This window comes from Aulonocara sp. 'chitande type north' Nkhata Bay, linkage group LG12 (genome assembly GCF_057382095.1).
Source record: "Aulonocara sp. 'chitande type north' Nkhata Bay isolate Kocher_YH1m ecotype deep benthic linkage group LG12, A_spYH_male_GT1.1, whole genome shotgun sequence".
NCBI lineage: Eukaryota > Metazoa > Chordata > Actinopteri > Cichliformes > Cichlidae > Aulonocara > Aulonocara sp. 'chitande type north' Nkhata Bay.
Window position 1 is genome coordinate 3588226 of NC_141355.1, and position 19771 is coordinate 3607996.

Genomic DNA, 19771 nt, shown 5'->3' on the forward strand with positions numbered 1-19771 from the left:
CCACAACACAATTAAATATAAATTCAAATATGAAAACAAAAAGATGCACATTCTCTCTCATATGGGCCTGCATGAATAAACTTTCTGAATCCAATAAGGAGCCGGCTCGCGTCGTTCACTTCAAAGAGCCGGCTCTAAGATCTGTTTAGTTTGCGACCGACACATCACTATTTTGAAGACTGATGTGTTATGTTTAAATTTTAAAAAAGTTGTTAGTTGTTTTGATGGAGTAAAACTTTTCAAATATGCTCAAACTTTTTTGTATGAGTCTGCAAATATGCTTTTTGATCTCTTTAGTTAAGCATTTAAAAATGACTTTATATGAGACTTTAAATAAAACTTTAAACGTATTTTCCCGAGGTAATTATACTTCTACCACGATCTTTGCCACAATAGAATCCTCCCATGTTTGTGAGTACGGCCAATTTACGGTGGAGCAAAGGGAGTTTGAAATAGAGCAGACAGCTTCAGCTGAGTTCACCGCGAACAAAAACACAGCATGAAAGGCACAGACAGTAAATGCAGCGGACACTTTTAACACTCGGTTTTACATCAGCTCTCTGTACGTTCGCGCTTCTCCGCAGCTTGCAATCGAACCCTTGATGCTCGCCCTTTTACCGCAGAGCACGCTGGAACGTTTCATCGCGGATGTTTCTGGCGGAGTGTTTACAAAGTTGCAACACAGGAAGCTCTCACTGAAAAGGCGAATGTGTTGTTTTCTGCAGAAGGAATTTACTTTTGTTGACTAAACTCCCGCCAGAAGACATCGATTTGACTCAGATAATTTAATTGATGCTTAAACTGAAAGCACGATGTTCGCGGGGCTGCCTGAGCTTGGTATATCCAACGGAGAGGATCTTAAAGAAACTCTCACTAACTGCACAGAGCCGCTGAAAGCCATCGATCAGTTTCAGGTAACACCCAACAGCTTAATGCTTCGAGTGATAGAGTGTACATTTCGACTAACGGTAAATAAGCGTTCCCGGATTGATAAACAAACGATAACGTATGTTCTTAACCACCCAAAGCTAGTCACCGTTCTTCGTTGTTTCCTACCAAGCTATTTTCATCACTGTTGTAGCGATAAACAACAACAAAACAACACAGATTGCAAAAAGAGAAAGTGGGAGAAATGGTCAATGAAAATTGCTCTCTACTTCAAGTTCATATTTTTGAGCTAATATCCTGCATTAAAAAAAAAAATCAAAATGCAGGATTTTCATCGCCTTCTCGCCCTTTATTCGGATCTCTCCCGCCAGATCTGTAAAAGCAGGAGAGAGGATTGGAGATGGCAGACAATCTCACAATGCACAGAACGTATGCCGTTCTGTTGTGTTTGTTTGTGGTGTGTTTGGAGTGTTTTTACCTCCATGAGGTGAGAGTAGGTGATATAAGTCGACGACAACTTAGAGCTTTAGAGAGTTTGAACAGCTATTTATTGTCTTAAATAGGTAATACAGTTTGAGCACAAACTATAGACTGTATATGAAAAATGGGCATACTTTTGTCATGTGAAAAGTGAAACCAGTAATCGTGCTATTTGGCCTTTCGGTTTTATATCGGTGCTCAGGAGATAACCCAGACTGGGCCCCATGGAGATGCAGCAAAAAACAGATTCCTGCCCCTGTCGTGATTTGTGCATTTTTAATTTTTATTTATTTATTTTTTTGCGTAGAAGAGGTTGAGAAGATTTAGTCCCATTTAAAAAAAAAAAGATATTTAAAAAGATTTGTACTCAAGTCAATCTTCCCTAAGTATTAGGGATGTCACAGACACTCTTTATGGCAACAGTAGGAAGGAAAAACTTGTTTTTAACAGGAAGGAACATTGTATAGTGGGATTAAGAGTAATGGCTCTACCATATCTAAACCTGCATTCTTTTACATAGACACCTTGGGGCAATACCTTTGGTTGTAGACATTTATGGGAAAGCAACCATTAAACTTCTTTGATTTGTGTCCTCAATAGACACTTTACTGGGTGATTCATGGGCTCAGTATCTAGTTTCAGTTTTATTTAATACAGCCTGATATTCATGTCCCATAACCGACTAAGATATGAGCATGCAGTGTCTCTCCATGGCACTGAACAGCGTGGTTCAGAACGTCGGATTGATAACTAGCAGGTGATGTGGCTAACTCCATCTTTTGCACATTTCTGCCCCTGCTGATTTGTAAATTCCAGCTATGTCGCTTGTCCTTAAAATTGCACAGATGTAATAGTCTTGTGCAGTCAAAAAGATGAGCACTATCCACGCAGTGTCCACGAGAGTATATAATCACTGTCTTATAAGGCCCGTTGCATGTGTAGTTTGTTTCATAGAAGAGTCTGTGTAGGTTCTCAGTCACCCAGGTCATGGTAATCTAGGAGCTTGGAAATAAAAGTTTCTTGAAGATCACCTTTCATCCAAGAAGCTTCTTCAGTTCAGGGAACTATTTCAGAAAACTGAAGAAGCTTCTTGGATGAGAGAAACATGAACAAAACATCTTCAAGAAACTTAAAGAAGTCCAGTGACTGTGAAACTCACTGAACCAGTGATTGCCTGCAGTTTAAAGCTGCAGATCTCACTGATGTCCAGGTCATGAAGAGACTGGCTGTAGTAAAATAAGAAATACATTTTAATAAATGATTGTAAAAGTAGAAAAGTTAAAGTTTATCATCTTGTCCACATCTGCGGTGAATCTTTGAAATAAGATGCGCCAACATTTTTCCCTCCTGGGTCTCTTTTTTTTTTGTCCTCAGTTTTTTTTAGGAGTAAACACATTTGTCCCTCAAGTTTTTCCACTTCTTTGTACATCCCCTCATGTTCCTTCCAATAGCTTCACTAGTCTTTGCTGACATCTGTAAGTCCTTGTAATGATGCTTTGTTTATTATTTCCTATATTGAGATGATCATAGTTATTCTTTCACTGATAAATTAAAACACTGCAGCCAAAAAGTAGCTAGAAATTTGAAGGGAGAATGAACAGTGCTGAATCAACCGATCACAGTAACTGAAGTAAGTGTGATTTTTAGGGCGGAGCATGTCAAGTTACAACATAGGTAATACCTTAGGTTTTCAGAGGTGTTACAATGTAAATTAAAATCTAACATGATTAAAATAGAAATATCCTGTGTTTGTGTTTTTGTCAGTTTGATCAGATTTGCCAACTCATAAGAGAGACTACGTTTGCATTAAACGTAGTCTCTCTTATCAGAGCTTTAACAATCTTGAACATTTTCAGCTTGGGAACATGCTGAGGCAGTTTTATTATTTTCCCAGATACCAACCATTATGACAGAGCTACAGAAAATCAGCGATTTAATCAAATTCAGATTCACTTGCAACAAATTCAGTAACTGTTTATTTGAGCTTTTCAAACACCAATCCTCAGCATTCACTGGTAATACTGAGTGTTTGTGGCTTTGTCGGGTGTTTGTTTGTTTGTTTTTTTGCATTTTTTTCATGCTAAGCTCAAAATATTTAGGTTTTTGACTGGTCATCAGGGAAAAAAGGATATTTCCAAAGGCGATGTGAAAAACAAAACAGCCATCACCAAACTTACTTTGGTCAGTGATAACAATTAAATTTTGTTTAACAAAAACATGACATATTGATTGAAATTTTTTTATAAGGGATTTCCCTAAACGTTATAATTCAGATGACTAACAAATGTATGGGGGAATATGAGAATAATTCTTTTTCTGGACAACTTACAATAAGTTGCCGTTTTCTACAGACATATGTTCCTATTATGCATATAGGCTATGCCCATGTCGTGTAGCCATTATAGCACAGTTAAAGTTGATTTGTTATTCAGCTCTCAGTTCGGTTTCAAATCAAAATATTCAAAATGAAAACATGGTGTATTTCTTCTCCTGACGTGCTTAATTCTTTTTTCTGTTTACATTTTTAGGCAAAGAGTCAATAAACCTACTAAGTTTATTCATTTATGCAATTTACATTTCATATTTAACTTACATTTAATACTTTGTGGACCATTTAAAGCCCGTATTATATGAACCATATCATGGAGTATAAAATGTGGTTGGCCATGTTTTACAGGTGTGTGCCCTTATGGGTAAGCTGACTTTGAATAGAGTAGCTGCACGGCTAGAACTAATTCCTGATGAGTCCTTGACATGTTACATTATTGCAGATGGAAAATGGAATCTTGCTGCCAACGCTCCAGTCTGCTCTTCCTTTTCTCGATCTCCATGGCACGCCTCGGCTTGAGTTCCACCAGTCTGTCTTTGATGAGCTTAGAGAAAAGCTGATGGAGCGAGTTGCCGTCATAGCCGAGGGGAAGGAGGAGGACAGGTCTGTGATTGGTTGTGTTTTGGTTTTTTTAATTTATTTGTATGCTTGCTGAGGGAACCAGTGTTTTTATGACTTTTTTTTTTTTTGCTCTTTTCTTCTATCTATAGATACAGGAAGCTTGAAGAGCTGCTCGAGAAGAGCTTCCCACTTGTTAAAATGCCATCTATTCAGCCGGTGGTGATGCAGGTCCTGAAGCATCTACCTAAGGCAAGTATTTCAACCATTATCCGTTATAGGAATTGATCCTTAATTGAAAGGATTAATAATTTCATCCGTAATTAATCCTGCATTGAAAATACAAAGCAAATGTGGCTAAGGGATTTATTTTAGTTTAAACTATCACCTGGGAGTTGGATTGGGCTCGGATCACTTTCACACCATAAACAAAGCACTCTGGAGTTCATTTGGAACCATACTCAGACCACATCCTCCAAAGAGCCTCGGTGGGAGGGAGGTGGGGGGAGTTTGATTTAAAGAGATTAAATACCGCAGGTGTGAGAATAACCTAAGACATGCTGCATTTGTTTCTTGGCCAACTCTCTTTAATTCCCACAGAACAATCACTGTGAGTGTCTACTATTGCCAGACACTGGTACAGCATAGAAATAATCAGCCATCGTGCAAACTGGAGAAGTTAACTAACTTCAGTCTCCAGCATTAGCTGATGCTCGTAGTAAGGGAGGGGAATGTTGTAAGCAGTACATGAGAAAATATAGTTTTGACAAGAAGCCAAGGATCCGTTTTAGGCGGACCTCTTTTTAACCTTTATTGCTTGCTTCTTCCTGCAGGTGCCAGAGAAGAAACTAAAGATGGTGATGGCTGACAAAGAGCTCTACAAGGTGTGTGCAGTAGAGGTAAAAAGGCAGATCTGGCAGGACAACCAGGCTCTGTTTGGGGATGAAGTCTCACCTCTCCTAAAACAGTACATTGTGGAGAAGGAAGCAGCTCTGTTCAGCAGCGACCTCTCCATCCTGCACAATTTCTTCAGCCCTTCTCCAAAAACACGACGCCAAGGCGAGGTGAGTTGCAGAGCACAATAACACTGGCTTCAGATTTATTTCAGACTAAACAATGTAACACAATTTTAATTTCCTTAAGCTCCTTTAGCAGCCATTACAATCTGGACATTTCTTGGACAGATTCCACCCATTCTCCATTTATAATAAGAGGGTAGTGGACATGTCTGTGCCTCCTGAAGTTATGAGTTCTTTTGTTTTAAGGACGTAAACAAGTTTTCTATCTCCGCCCTCTGCGCTGTCTGATCTCCATCGGCATACTTGACGATGATGTTGGTTGGGTGGGTTGGTGTGCAGTCATAGGTGTACAGGGCGTACAGTAGGGGCTGAGAATGCAGTCCTGAGAAAACATAGTGGTGGTCCCAGCCAATGGTGGGCTTCTTTTGCACCATTCACAGACAGTAAAAGCCACTGTAGTGTTGTTTAGGTCGACAGGCTTCTATAGCTCTCGTCTCAGGCCATGTGCATTGTCTGTTTGGCCGTCCTTAGATCTGATTAGTGTCCCAGTCCCCACAGCTGTGAATCAGATTCATTTATTTAAAAGAAAAGAAGTTTGGTGCAACTTCTTTACTTGCACGGGTGTCATCCAATAAGCAAGCTCCAGTCAACCTTCTGTTACTTTCGCTTTGCATATGGCTCATGTTGACATATTGTGTGCAAGCTGTCATGGACCAAATTAGTTGAGAGACATACAGAGGACTTGCCTGTCCTGTTGTCCTGTTATGTTGTATGTGCTTTTCATAATGTGTCTTGCACAACATGCAGCTAGCTGGCACCTTGCCACGGTGTTATCAATCTGTAGAAGTCAAATGCTAGTTATGTTTGCATTGTACCATTGTAACATGAGTTACAGATGACTAAAGTCAATATGTTAGAATAAGTCAGGATTATGGATCGTGCTGTACCTGGTTGTAACTATTGGGTGCTAGCATCGTCACTCTGAAATTATTTTGTTAACAATTCTTAGCAGTTCTGACAGTGGAATTAGAAGAAAGGCATAGGCACTGAAAAGCAATGAAAGAGAAAATAACGTCACCAAAGATGCATAGGAAACTCTTAAATGTTCAATAGTGATGTGTCGGTCACGAACGAAATGGCTCTTGGAGCCGGATCTCTGAAGTGAACGACGTGAGCCGGCTCCTTATTGGGAGCTGTGGTTTTTTTCTTCTTTCTCTCACCCTCTCTCTCGCACTTTTCCCCGCTTCACTCCGCACATCAGCCTTGTGCTTTGCACTGGGCAGAGGGGGGAGGGGCGGTAGTTACACTCACAGTAGCACAGGAACAGAGCAGGAGGGAGAGAGAGAGAAAGAGAGCCAGGGACAACAAGGTCACATTAGAAAGGTATAGTAATCATCCACAACTATTTTCAGTTGCAGATGATAAAGGATTCAGTAAGTTTATTCATGCATTTAAATAGTTAAAAGTTGAAATGTAACTAGTTGGTTTTTGTATTATATGATTTATTTATTACATTTCATGTGGTGTGAATAAATACAAGTATATTTACGGTGGCCCCTACAGACAAAGCACGTACAAACTCCAGAACACATACAAATTCTGAAGCACGTGAAACCTCCAAAATGCGCACAAACTCCAAAACACAACAGAAGTGCTCCAGGATGCTAGGGGGCAGTGTTGAGCTTTTGTTACCTCGTGGCTACACAAGCCAGCAAGTACCAACGACTGCATTTGGTGTGTGGTAGTAACAGGTAAATTAACTCTTCTTCTTTTTTTAATTATTTGAATATATATGAGTGTTTGTGTATAAATACACAAACAATACACATATGCTTTCAATTGTGTAATTTAAGTGATCTAGGTAGCTCTGCTAGCGTTAATTGAACTTCCAAAACAATGTGCTCTGGAGTTTGTACGTGTTTTTTCTCTAGGGGCCACCGTATATATTTATATATAAACATATATATAATAGGGGTGCAACGATATTCGTATCGATATTGAACCGTTCGATACAGTGCTTTCGGTTCGGTACGCATATGTATCGAACAATACAAAATTTGTAATTTATTTTATCAATTTTCCTTCTGACGATGCTGTCTGTGTTGAGCGCTCAGTGAATCTGCGTTCGACTACTCCGCCTAGGGTCGACAGTGCAGCCTAGGCGGAGTAGTCGAACGCAGATCCACTGAGCGCTCAACACAGACAGCATCATCAGAAGGAAGAGCGCAGGGCAAGCTAGCGAGACAGAAGTTAAGCTCTCCTTGCAAGATGGACCTCCCCCACCCTCATTCAGATCTGGCGTTTGGAATTATTTTGGTTTTCATGTGACGTATGACCCTGAAGGTAAGCGAGTCATGGACTAAAGTAAAACAGTATGTTGGATGTGCCATGCAGTGCTCAATTACATGGGTGGGAACTAGTGTGTTAGCGCAGTTAGCTCGTTAACGTGTTGGCCGTCTAGCCCCATGCACGGGGCGATCGGCGGTAGCTCGTTAACGGAGATTTTCCGTGTTGTGGCGTTAAGGTCATTTCAACGAGATTAACCTGAAAGCACTAGTGGGAACACAACGAATATGACTGCACATTTACGCCGACATCATCCTAGTGCAAAGACAAAAACAACAAGCATGCTACTAACTTTAGCCGAGTCACTTAGACAGCTGTTAGCACATGATTCTCCTTATGCTGCTGAGAATATAGCCCAGAAGAAGCGGATAGTATAGCTTTTATTTTGGAAAGAGCCATTTCTCTGTAATAAACTCTCTTTTCCAAAGATGAGTGATTCCTCAATCAGATACAGGGCTCGCAATATCGCTAGCCCAACGTCCCGGGGCTAGCGATTTTTTCAGTCGGGCTACCAAAATCTATCTCTTCCCTGCCCGTCGGGCTATTGTAGGAAAAATATATGTCAATGCTTTTGCATTCTTTCGGAAATGTAGCTGGGTAATTATGTCATTGGCATCGGTGAGCCACTGTCAATATGTGACATATTGAAATCGCGTTTGAATTTGCGCTTGTTTTTTTGCTTTCACTTTGCAATCGCGCGAACTGTGTATAGAGAGCGACAGCACTGATGCGCATTCGCTGTCAAAATAAAAAACGCGCACAAGGGTTAGGGTTAAATTTAAAAACTGTACTTTTGAGTTAAAATATATATTTATAATTTTAATAAATGACAAATTAAAAAGGCATGAACATTTTTTTTGTATCGAAAAAATATCGAACCGTGACACCAAAGTATCGAACCGAACCGTGAATTTTGTGTATCGTTGCACCCCTATTATATAAATAAAACCAAATTTTTTTACATTAGTAATTCCTTTTGTGCATAATTTTATATTGTTGTTGATAATAAATTAAAGCAACAAAACAACCCGAAGAGCCGGTCCTCTAAAAAGAGCCGGAAATCCCATCATTAATGTTCGAAACAGCAGGTCTAAATAGTTGATGAAAGTGCTGTATTTAGGGGAGAGTAAAAATAACTTGGCATTCTTAGTCAAAGGTCTGGGGTTCTCAGGAGCATGTAAATTATATACAGCTCCTGTTTTGGAATTCCCTTTGCTGACTATTCCTGTTGTCTATGTACTGTAGGTGGTTCTAAAGCTGACTCAGATGATCGGGAAGAATGTGAAACTGTATGACATGGTGCTGCAGTTTTTACGAACTCTCTTTCTGCGAACCCGGAATGTCCACTACTGCACCCTGAGAGCAGAACTGCTCATGTCTCTTCATGACCTGGACATCAGTGAGATCTGCTCGGTGGATCCCTGCCATAAGGTGAGGGCACAGATACTGGTGGTAAATAAAGTCCCTAATCACATCTCCAGTGTATTTTACTTTGTGTGTTGAATGGGTTCTTCTCGTTTGTTTTGTGCACTTTGACAGTTCACTTGGTGTTTAGATGCCTGTATCCGTGAGAAGTTTGTGGATGGTAAGCGAGCCAGAGAGTTACAGGGTTTCCTGGATGGAGTGAAGAAAGGACAAGAGCAAGTCCTTGGGTAACAGACGAGGAGCTGGTTTATGAAAATAGTTGCTGATCATTGGTAGATGCACAAAATAATGTTTTGATCATTGTGCATTGCAGGGACCTGTCTATGATCCTATGTGACCCGTTTGCCTGCAACACCCTAGTCTTGAGTATCATGAGGAACCTGCAAGAGCTGCTGAGTCAGGATGCTTTACCACGAGTGAGTATACTGTGCATGAGAAACAGAAGAAGTGATACACAATTGTGCTGACAATTTGTGGTATTATACTGACTGACAACTTTGGGGTGATACAGCAAAAACACGCAATGTGGCAAAGAAAAGGAAGGGAGGCACATTTAGAAGTTTAGACGATGAAACAGTGCCACTCTAAGTGCAAGTTTTAGTTGTGCAACACAGAAAGTTGAAATAAACCCAAAACACAATAATTCCCTGCAGTTATTCTGCAGTGTCATATTATGTTTAAGGTTGTGAGGTTATTTCAGTAAAAGAAGAAAATACAACAGTGTAAAAATGGTTGATTTTAAGCAAGCAGTCAGAGCGGTGCATTTAATTCATGCAGCCACTGACAGAAACAGACAACCATTCACACTCACATTTGGATTCACCAGTTATCCTTGGGGGCAGGAAGCTGGAATACCAGGAGAGAACATGCAAACTCATAAAGGCCAAAGCAGGATTTGAACACTGGACCTTCTTACTGTGAGGCAACTGTGCTAACCACGACAACACCATTACTGCCCCAGTACATGTTATGTTTTTAAAATCAGTTTCAGTTAGTGAGCTAATGTTATGTTGAATGTGGGCTTGTTTTAAACTAGTCGAAATAAGAAACAAAATTCATGCACTAATTTAGGTTAAACATAATATTTCAATGCTGTTCAGCAGTGCATCTCTAATTTTAAATGTTGTCTAATGCTAATTACTAGTTGTCTGTACCCACATACATATACTGTGATGGGGCAGCATTTTTGATAACAGTCTCATGTCGTATGTTTTTGCTCACAGGATAGTCCTGACCTGATGCTGCTGCTGAGGATGCTCTCACTGGGTCAAGGAGCCTGGGACATGATTGACAGTCAGGTCTTCAAAGAGCCTCGTTTGGTGCGTAAATGCCGACAACACAGGTTTATCTGAATCTGTGCATCAAGTTTTTGCTTTCACTGATTAGAAAACAGGGGACCTGCTGTGTACGTAAATATTGTTACTCACAGTATTGTAGTGTCTCTGGAAAAATCTGTATTTTTATTTAAACCAGCTATAAATCAAACTGAAGCAAATTCCTTTAGTTTGATTTCTATTTGATTTGAATTTCTTTCGGTTAATAAAAAAAAAAAAGTAAAATGTATTCATACCATATAGGCCTTTGAAAGGCAAGAAACCAGTCACAGTGGGCTTTACAGAGGTTTCAATAACCAGCTTGTCTAAGGACAAAATGAACATGTATGAACTTGTAAAACAACACAGAACATGAAATATGAGCCAAACGCCAAACAGATGAGTTTTAAACTGTTTTTTAACACAGAGGCTGTGGTACGAAGAGAGGGCGGTAAGCTATTCAGTAGTTTGGGATGCACAGTCCCCCATAGATTTCAGACAGGTGTGCGGGACAACAAGAAGAATTTTATTTGTAGACATGAGAATAGGAGTGGAGTGGATCAAGGATGTAGGAGGGAGCCTCGCCTTGTAAGGGTATAGAAGTAAGAACCAAGATGTGAAACAGAAATCTCAATGTTACAGGAAGCCAGTGCAGAACCTTTGAGAACATTTTTGGACAGATTGGAGGGAATTAATAGATGCTTAAGACAGGCCAAACGGACTGATCTAAAATAAAGTCATGGTTCTGCGCATTGGCTTTTACAGTGGATGAGAAGCACTTATTTGGCCAGCAGTACTCAGAAATGATCATTAGAATTATAAAATAATTTGCTGTCTAACCTTTGATTGCATTATGAAAATGTATTAAATTGAGTAATTTATCTAATTCATGGTATTTAATGTCAACTGTCGACAGATAATAAGAAATGGTTTTTAAAATACTGATAATCTTACAATAATAGTCGTATGTAATATATATTTCAATACTTGTTTTCTCAACAAGTACTGAAAGCTATGACAACAAATTCTCTTTTAGTCTACAATAAACTAGCTGCCTCAATCCCATAGAAGTGTAGGGGCGAAGACAGTTTAGACGCATGTCTCCATCGCAGTGCTGATGTGGTCACTACACCTGTAACTCATATTTTCAATTCCAAAATTTTAGAAGGTCATGGCCCTAGTGACTCAATAATTACTTCCCTCATGCCGTCCTTGCATTGTGTTATAGGCAGAGCTACACAGCTCATGAACTTGAATATCTCAATAAACCTTGATTTCTTGACACAGAACTAAATACACTTACCACAAAAGTAAGATCATTCGTGTTTAGTCAGTTATTTCTTTCTTGTAAGAATGCTTCTTCGCCCTAAATCTTATGCTGTTGGAAAGCCTATTTATGTCCCATTACATTGTGCCACATTTGTAAGGCCAATCCATTAATAGGTTGAGCAGCAAAGTTGACTGTGGGTTGCACCTAAAATGTGGCAAATCTTCTCTACCAGTGCCATACAGCTAATTCTTCTATTGACTCTTGTCTTGAGCTTCTGGTACCCCAGGTGCTGATAGTCAGATGCCTGGTTTGTACCTGTGAGCATGGACCCTGCATGCCAATCTGGTTATGCCCTGTGCCATATGGCAACTTCAAGCTGGTGTTCCCCAAAACCAATTTGCAGCATTATTTGAAGTGAACCCTAGTACCATCTCCAAATTGAAGGCCCAGCTCCAGTGTAACGTGAGATGTCAGAAATAGGCTGCAAAGTGGGTGTCCGAGGAGACAACGCAACGACTGTATCCTTACCCTCTCAGCACTTAGGAACCATAGACAGTCTTCTACAGATATGCTGAGATTATCCCTCTACCCAGACTATCCAGAACAGACTGCACACATCCAATCGCCATTCACTGCCTTTCACTGTCAGGTCCATTTGTACTGGTGATGGTAATATATGCTGGGAACTTGTGGAGGAACATTATGTTCAGCAGTGAGTCCAGATTCTGCCTATGGCACTTGTGATGGCACGGGGCAGCATCTCTGTCACTGGAAATTTAGCTTGTCATCACTGGAGGCAATCTCAAAGACTACATCCACTATTTGGGAGTGGAGAGAATGAAGTGGCCTGCATGCAGGTTCAACCCCATTGAATATTTCTGGGATCAGCTTGGGTCTGCTGTTCTTGTCAGAGTGACCAATGCAGCCACTTTGGCTGACTTAGGTGTCTCAATTCATCAGAGATGGGAGCCCTACCCCGTAATAAAAACATTTTAGAAGCACCAAGAGCACTCTAATGCAACCTGAGTTTATATTTGGCATTTTCTGCACCCTGTTTGTACTGTAACAGCAACAGGGAAAGCTGCTTCTCCACCTCCTCTTTACCTCTGCACGTGCCTCGTTCCTTCCTCGTTTTGCTTTTAAAAAGTGATGATGCGCATTGTTGAAGTCTTTTATATTGTCCGGTTACAGTAATCCAAATCAGCAAATGATAAATCTCCATTGTAATAATTTCAAACATTACTTTGAAAGATATCACTGCAAGTATCAGGAAAGCAGTCCAGCAGAAGTCACCGTGACATTATTGGTATTTTTATGTCACCCTCAGGATTTGGAAGTGGTTACTCGCTTTTTGCCTGCAATGATGTCAGTGGTTGTGGATGATCACACCTTTACTGTGGAACAGAAGCTCCCAAGTGAAGAAAAGAGCTCGCTGTCATACCCCACCACCCTGCCTGAATCCTTCAACAGGTAAAAACACAGCAGCAAAAGAGGAGAGGCAGATGTTATATTGCATCAAACGCAGGTTGTCATCAGTACTTTCATCTCATAGCTTCCTTTCTCGGGAGGTAAGAAGCACTGTTACCACGGTAACCCTCACATCTGACTCTAATGTAGGTCACTTCTAAATTTAACTATAAAATGTCAATTCTTCACATGTTTGTACAAAACAAATCACCAAACACAAGTGAGAAATCATAAACCACAAGTCTTTAGTACTGCTCCTTTATTTTTCTTCTCAGAGACAGTAGTTTTAAATGATAAACTATAGAGATGTTGATGTAACATGATGTATGTAACCACGTATGAGGTGTAAGAGATCAGTTGCATTGACTTCATTACTTGAAACCTTGGGCATGTTTGTCTTTATGACAATGACTTCTATGCTTCTAGCAACTTCTCCTTGGGTCAGTTTATTATCCCAGCAGGCCAGGCATCAGTAGCATCCGATGATTGGCAGGGCATACGTGTTGGTTCCACAGATCTCGTGCTTCCTCTGCAGCTGTTTGGTAGTTGCATCTTTCCCAGTGGCCTCTTTGTGGTTAAAATTTGCCTGTCAGATTTCAAGGTATTTATAACGATCCTCAGTGTCTGCAGCGTTGCCTTCTATCAGAGCAGTCCCTACAGCTCCGTCTATCTAAGTGTTGTGGATCAGTGAATTGATGTCTTACTTATTTCTGGCATAACGTTGGAGTCAACCATCTGTAGAGGAGGTGGCCTGTCTGTAGCCTGTCATATTTAAGGACCTGAGTGAGGAGCTATGCAGCACAGCAGTGGGGACAGAGCATCTCTTTGGCAAATCCTGCACTTGATGGAGGCTTTGGCTTGAAGTTGGCCTTTAGTCTCATTTTCCATATGCCCGCTGAATTACTGTTGAAGGCTCTTGGGGTTTTGTTAATCTTTGCAGTTGTAGGCATTCCTGGGTTGAATCATAGGCTTTCCTACACAAGTACACGGGTTGGTCATTCTGGTCTGCTCTGTCTACCAGTAGCTGGCCTGTTCACTTTGCCCTAATGATGCAAGGGCATCCAGACTATCGATGACACACATAGAATAATATACTACCAACACTTTATTCACTTTCAGTCACTTTGATTTTTAGACTGTATATTCTGTGTATTTATTATCTCACTCTTATTGTCCTTATCTTCAACGTTATGCTGCTCTGTTGTATGTTAATTGCCCCTTGGGGATAAATAACGTCTTTCTGATTCTGATTCTGTCCTGGGTGGAATTTGAAATGGGATGTAGTGAATTAGTGGGTGGATCCGTTTGTGGAGGCAATTCATTAAGTCGGTTCACTAAGCTGAACAAATGGTGACAGTGGTTGTCTCCAGGACCACACACAAAGGTGTAGCAGGTTATTGTTTCCCTACCCCGTCAGATACCTGCAGGAGAACAGAGTGGCCTGTGAAATGGGTCTCTACTATGTCCTCCACATCGCCAAACTGAGGAACAAGAATGCCTTACAACGGTTGCTGCCTGCACTTGGTGAGTGTCTGAATTATAACTATAACAACAATTTCATCCTGTAACTTGAGTCAAAATGCAGTATCACTGCCTTTTTTTCACGTGACTGAGTCTTATACCTGATCTCTCAGTTACGTTGCTTGTTTTATGGTTTTGTTAATAAATCACAATATTAACAAAGATGTGCGCGATTAGTCGACTACTCTACAATATTTTCAGCAGTCTGCAACAGACGCACCAGTCATGTAATATGATCGTTAATATTTTGATTGCTGTCCAGTGCCAGTACATAGTTGTTATGTAGCCCTCTGCCCCCAGATGGAGCTGCACCCCTCCTAACGTGGTTTGCTCCAGAAAATGAAAACAGAGTTGTATCTAGGCTTTGTCAGAATAAACTGGCTGTCAACACTCAACATGAGCAATACACATATTTAGCACAGGCATGGGGACGTTCATTTTCATGTAAAGAAAGCTTTTGCTAACGTTAGCCACACCAGTATGACATTGTTTACCTGAATATGCTACAGTCCGTAGCTCATCACAGCAGAAGATTTCACTCAGTGTTGTTGAATGCAGAGGCTTTCAAAAGTTCATTAAATATAATGAGCCTGAATACACGGTGCCTGGCAGACTGTAGCACAACCAAAACTGACAGAGGAAATGAAGCTAAGTATGCAACAGCAGGCTGTTCAAATTCCACGACAAATGAGTCGTGTGTCAAAAATCTGTCCTTTTATTACTGAAGGAAATTAGCAATGCTTTTAATTTGTGGATTAGAGGAAAACTTGGCAGCATATCTGCGAGGTGCTGTTAGCAAGTTGGGACTGGAAGACGAGGTCGTTACGTATCCAGACAACAGAAGCAATAAGGTAGTGGCAAACAACATCATGTTGGAGTAGGAAGCAGTTTCTTGTTTTGATGATGAAACTTGATGAAAACTGCCGGTTCTGATCTAAACAGGACAGTCACAAAGCTGATGGACGCACATGCTGTGTGTCCCTACCTTAGAGCTGTCAGATGACAATTAAGGGCGTGGTCCCTGTGCTCCCTCAAAAGTGCCACCACTGGTCTGTGTTGAACTTTTACCATGAGTTTGCTGAACAATACCCTCCTAACATAATTAAAACACACGAGGAAGAAATGAATAATTTTCAATTATAAAACCCCAAAGTCAGCCATGTATTAGTCGTTTCCCATGACTACATCAACTTGCAAGTCGCTGTCTATGTTCCCACTACATCTGCTGTTGTCAAAGAGTTTTTCTGCTGCTGGACTTATTGCCAGTGAACTGAAATCACGTGTTTCACCCCTATGTTAATTTCGCTGAACAGAAATGTTTCTTCAGTAGAGTAAGGACACTTTCGATGTTTAGGCTTTTCTAGTTTAGTCAACTAAGAAATTAGTCACCAGGAACATATATTCAGAAACTTCACATTCAGTGTGTTAATGACTGACCATCCCACTTTATAGGAACAGTTTGAGTCTTACAAGTGTTTCCTTTTTTGTCCCCCCGTAGTGGAGACCTACAATGATATGGCTTTTGGTGATATCTTCCTTCACCTGCTGACTGGACACCTCACACTTCTCTCTGATGAGTTTGGATCAGAAGAGTTTTGTTCAGTTGTCTTTGATGGATTCCTCCTTACATCTTTCTCCAGGTAGGTTGACTCAGTGTTACAGTATAAGACTACATCACCATTCTCATCCCACACCACCAAAGTTGACTAAAAATACACAAAGCTCTTATTACCACCCAGCTTCTGACAATAGCAGAAAGCTTAGTGGTTCAGTAGTTTCAGATCCCCAACTGCTGACCGTCCCCTTTCAACGCCACCAGACTAAATTCGCTGAGCAGTTAGGAAGGTTAATGGATGACAATATTAACAATAAAGATTTAATTTCTGTAGCATCTTATAAACACGTTTTACAGAAGTTTAAAAGTGATTTTAAAGATGTAAGCAGGTGCCGAAAGGGGCCATCCCAAAACTGCCAGTCCATGTCCTTAAGCATGAAAACATGGAAAGATCATTTATTCTGTGTGTATCAGGACATAATTTAACTGTGGAACATAATACTGCATGTAAACGTGAGTTCCTGTTAGCATAATACAGGAAGCTAACAAGGCAATCACACAAGTCACCTTCAAGTGTGGCATAAACTGTGCTGCATAGGTCTCACCCCCTACAGTCCCTTTTACGTAGGTCACAGCACAGTGAACAGCTCTCCAGTTGGTCATTCAGTGTTAGAGAATAGAGGATTGTCATTGGCTAAAGACTCATGATTGACACGTCTTTGCCCAAAGAGCAAACACCCTTCTCTCATCACATGATTTGTTGTTGTTGTTGTTTTAACCAAGATTGTCTCGACTGTCTGAATTCGTTACAGTAAAGAAAATGTCCACAGACACACCCTGAGGATGTTACTGCATCTACACCACAAAGTGTTACCATCATGTATGGAAACTTTAATGAAAACGCTGGACCCTCCAAAACAGGTAGGTTTCAGGTGGAGAGCTCCATTTAAACCCTCGTGTTGAACCACTTTTTGGCACAAGGGAGCAAAACGATCGCATGAGTGCTGCTGTTTGGAAGAATAAAGTAGTCGTGGCAAAACAATCACATGACCACTTCATGATGACAAAGCAACAAGGTGATATATACCAGTTTTTAAATTGTGCTGATAGTCCACGTAAAACCAGAGTCATGATAAACAAGATATACGCAGAATAGTTTCGTCACATTTAATATCTAAGGACAGCGCAGCGAGACCTCTCTGCTTATGACCTTATGTCAGACCTGCAGGTATCAGGCTGTGATGTTCTCTTAAAGTGGACAGAAATTATTTTTTGGAGTGGCACAAATAATTTGTGTGGCGTCTTATTTAATGCAGAACAGCTGATTGTTCTGTAAATAGGTTGAAATGTTTATTTTAAAAAGGGTAAAAGTTTGCAAATAACTTTGTTGTTTGCAAAACTTGTGCGTAGGATTTTAAAATTTGCAATTTTATTTGCATTTAAAGTTCTGAAATATGATCATTAAACATGTTTGTGGTTGTTACAGTAAAAAATCTAACTTTTTTCTACTCAGAGTTTATGTTTTTTGTCTGATTTCAGATCAGTTGTGTTAATACAGTATATCAAAATGAAAACATAACTGTAAATTCAGACACGTGAGGTTGTGTGAGGATGACACCAAACAAGGCAAATAAACAGTTTTTAAAGGTGAAATGTGGAGGAAACATCAAAAGTGGTCAAAAACAGCCTCTGGACCCCAGAGGGTTAAATATTTTTCTAAAGTAATGCAATAGTTACTTTTCCTAGTAATTAATTTTAACTCCGTCACTAACTCAGGTACTCTTTTGAATAAGTAATTAGTAACTATAATTAATTACCCTTTCAAAGTAACTTGCACAACACTGGTCATTATCACCAGAGGTTTCGGGAAGAACTATTGTGAGACATTACCCCACCCTGTCATGCGAACACTTAAAGTCACCTGACAAAAGGTGTGAGTGGGGGTTGAAGGGCCTGGGATGGACTCTCAAGAGTACATTTGCTACATTGCAGGTGGCAGGCAGCTGGTGTTGGAGCCTCTCCCTCTGTTCAATGATGGTTGATCACATCATTCATTTTTTACTCCGCCTTCAAAATATGCATCTTAACTGGCCCGAATACCTGTGTGTAAGGATGAACTTGAATATTTAGATGACAGTTATATCTAATTCAAAAATGTGACTTATCAATAATTGCTGGTAGCTGACCAGTGATTAAGCATTTAGAACATTGTAGAACTTCCTCGACCACAGTGGCGTGTACTTCCTCCCCCTCGCTGTCATTTCTTGTAATAGTCTTTCTGTTTTTGAAATTTGCACTTCGCATTGTGCCGCTGCACACAGACACACAGCTCCTCTACTCACTAAGAGCAGAATTAATTAACATTCATAACCCTAAACAACACTTGGAGGGATTTCAGAGGTAGAAAAAAGTTTCATTTTCAACAGCACTGTAGTGTTGAACAGTTATTAGGTTGACAGGTTATAAATGTTAACCTGGTCGGCACACAAACTGACATTAGATGTTTAACTCTTAGCAGTTATCCACCACATTGGCATCTGTTGTCTTTAATGTAGCATCTAGCAGCCTGTGCTTGGATAGAAGATAAATAATCATTCCAGGCTGAAAGGATCATAGATGGGATATTGAGCCCTGACCGAGCAGATTACAGGCAGAGGTGAACTGGGCGAGTCGGTGCTGTCTGTGCAGAGCAGCCAGATAAACTGAGAAGAAGGTTCAGAGTCTGGAGAACTAATCTGAGTACATAAAGATTGACATCTGGAGCAGAGCAGTCTAATCAGATGTCAGGCCTGAGGAGCAGAGCTGCAGACTGAGATGCAGCAGTACGAGCAGGGGATCAGAGAGGCTGACAGATGAGATTCACGATTCTTTGCTGTCATATTCAGAATGAAATTAAGGGCATAGAGTGTGGACAGGATGATGCACTTTAACTCATTTTTAAAATGCGGACAGTGATCATTGTAGTCTTACACGCACACACACGTGTGAACGCGAGTTGAATGTCAGTATACTGTATGTGCTGACACGTGTGCTGTGTGTTCACAGTGCAGTGAGCCACTGAAGGAGCTCTACACCCAGCTGACAGAGAAGATGGAGGCGCAGAAAAAGAGCCCGCCTCCAACAGATGAAACTCCATCCCTGGACTTGGGGCTGCACCCAGTGACTGTTCCCACTACGGCCTCCACACCAACCACACCTCTCTGAAGATCTTAATCGCTGATAGACTTTACATGCAGGCTGCAGCTGATTCATGAAAGGCTGGAAATTTTACAGTTGTAGGATTTTTTTTCTTTTTCATCAAGGTTTCATTCCTGTAGACGTGTCTTCCAGCTCTGACAGTGTACTGCTGTTTTTTTTGCATTATTGTTCAGATATACAATATTTTCATGTGTATCTGGGCTGTGTGTGTTTATGAAGTGTGTCAGTAGTGCAAGAACCCTGTAAATAAAGAACTGTTTGCAAATATAGTTTGATTTACTATGAGCCAGGCAAAATGCACCACCTGGATAATAACACAATCACTCGATGAGACACACTCGACTGCAACAGGAAATAAGAGACTGATGTGTGTAAACCCCATTGGTTAACTTACCAACAGCC

The 19771-nt window shown here is 40.5% G+C and overlaps 1 protein-coding gene across 1 annotated transcript; it reads left to right on the top strand.

Moving 5' to 3' along the window:
• Positions 1-630: 630 nt before the first annotated feature.
• nelfb (negative elongation factor complex member B) lies at positions 631-19634 on the top strand. The gene is made up of 13 exons (XM_086313215.1): positions 631-914; positions 4140-4300; positions 4408-4507; positions 5089-5319; positions 8866-9051; positions 9160-9272; positions 9359-9461; positions 10269-10364; positions 12956-13098; positions 14513-14619; positions 16115-16256; positions 16984-17092; positions 19217-19634. Exons 1-13 carry the CDS (start codon positions 813-815, stop codon positions 19373-19375), a joined length of 1752 nt encoding a protein of 583 aa, XP_086169341.1. The 5' UTR covers positions 631-812; the 3' UTR covers positions 19376-19634.
• The last annotated feature ends 137 nt before the right edge of the window (positions 19635-19771 follow it).

Excerpts from the sequence above, each read along its gene's own strand:
- nelfb (XM_086313215.1), top strand. The coding sequence starts at position 813 with ATGTTCGCGGGGCTGCCTGAGCTTGGTATATCCAACGGAGAGGATCTT. Across the intron at positions 4,301-4,407 it reads GAGGGGAAGGAGGAGGACAG|ATACAGGAAGCTTGAAGAGC; the intron begins GTCTGTGATTGG and ends TTCTATCTATAG. Across the intron at positions 17,093-19,216 it reads CGCTGGACCCTCCAAAACAG|TGCAGTGAGCCACTGAAGGA; the intron begins GTAGGTTTCAGG and ends GTGTGTTCACAG.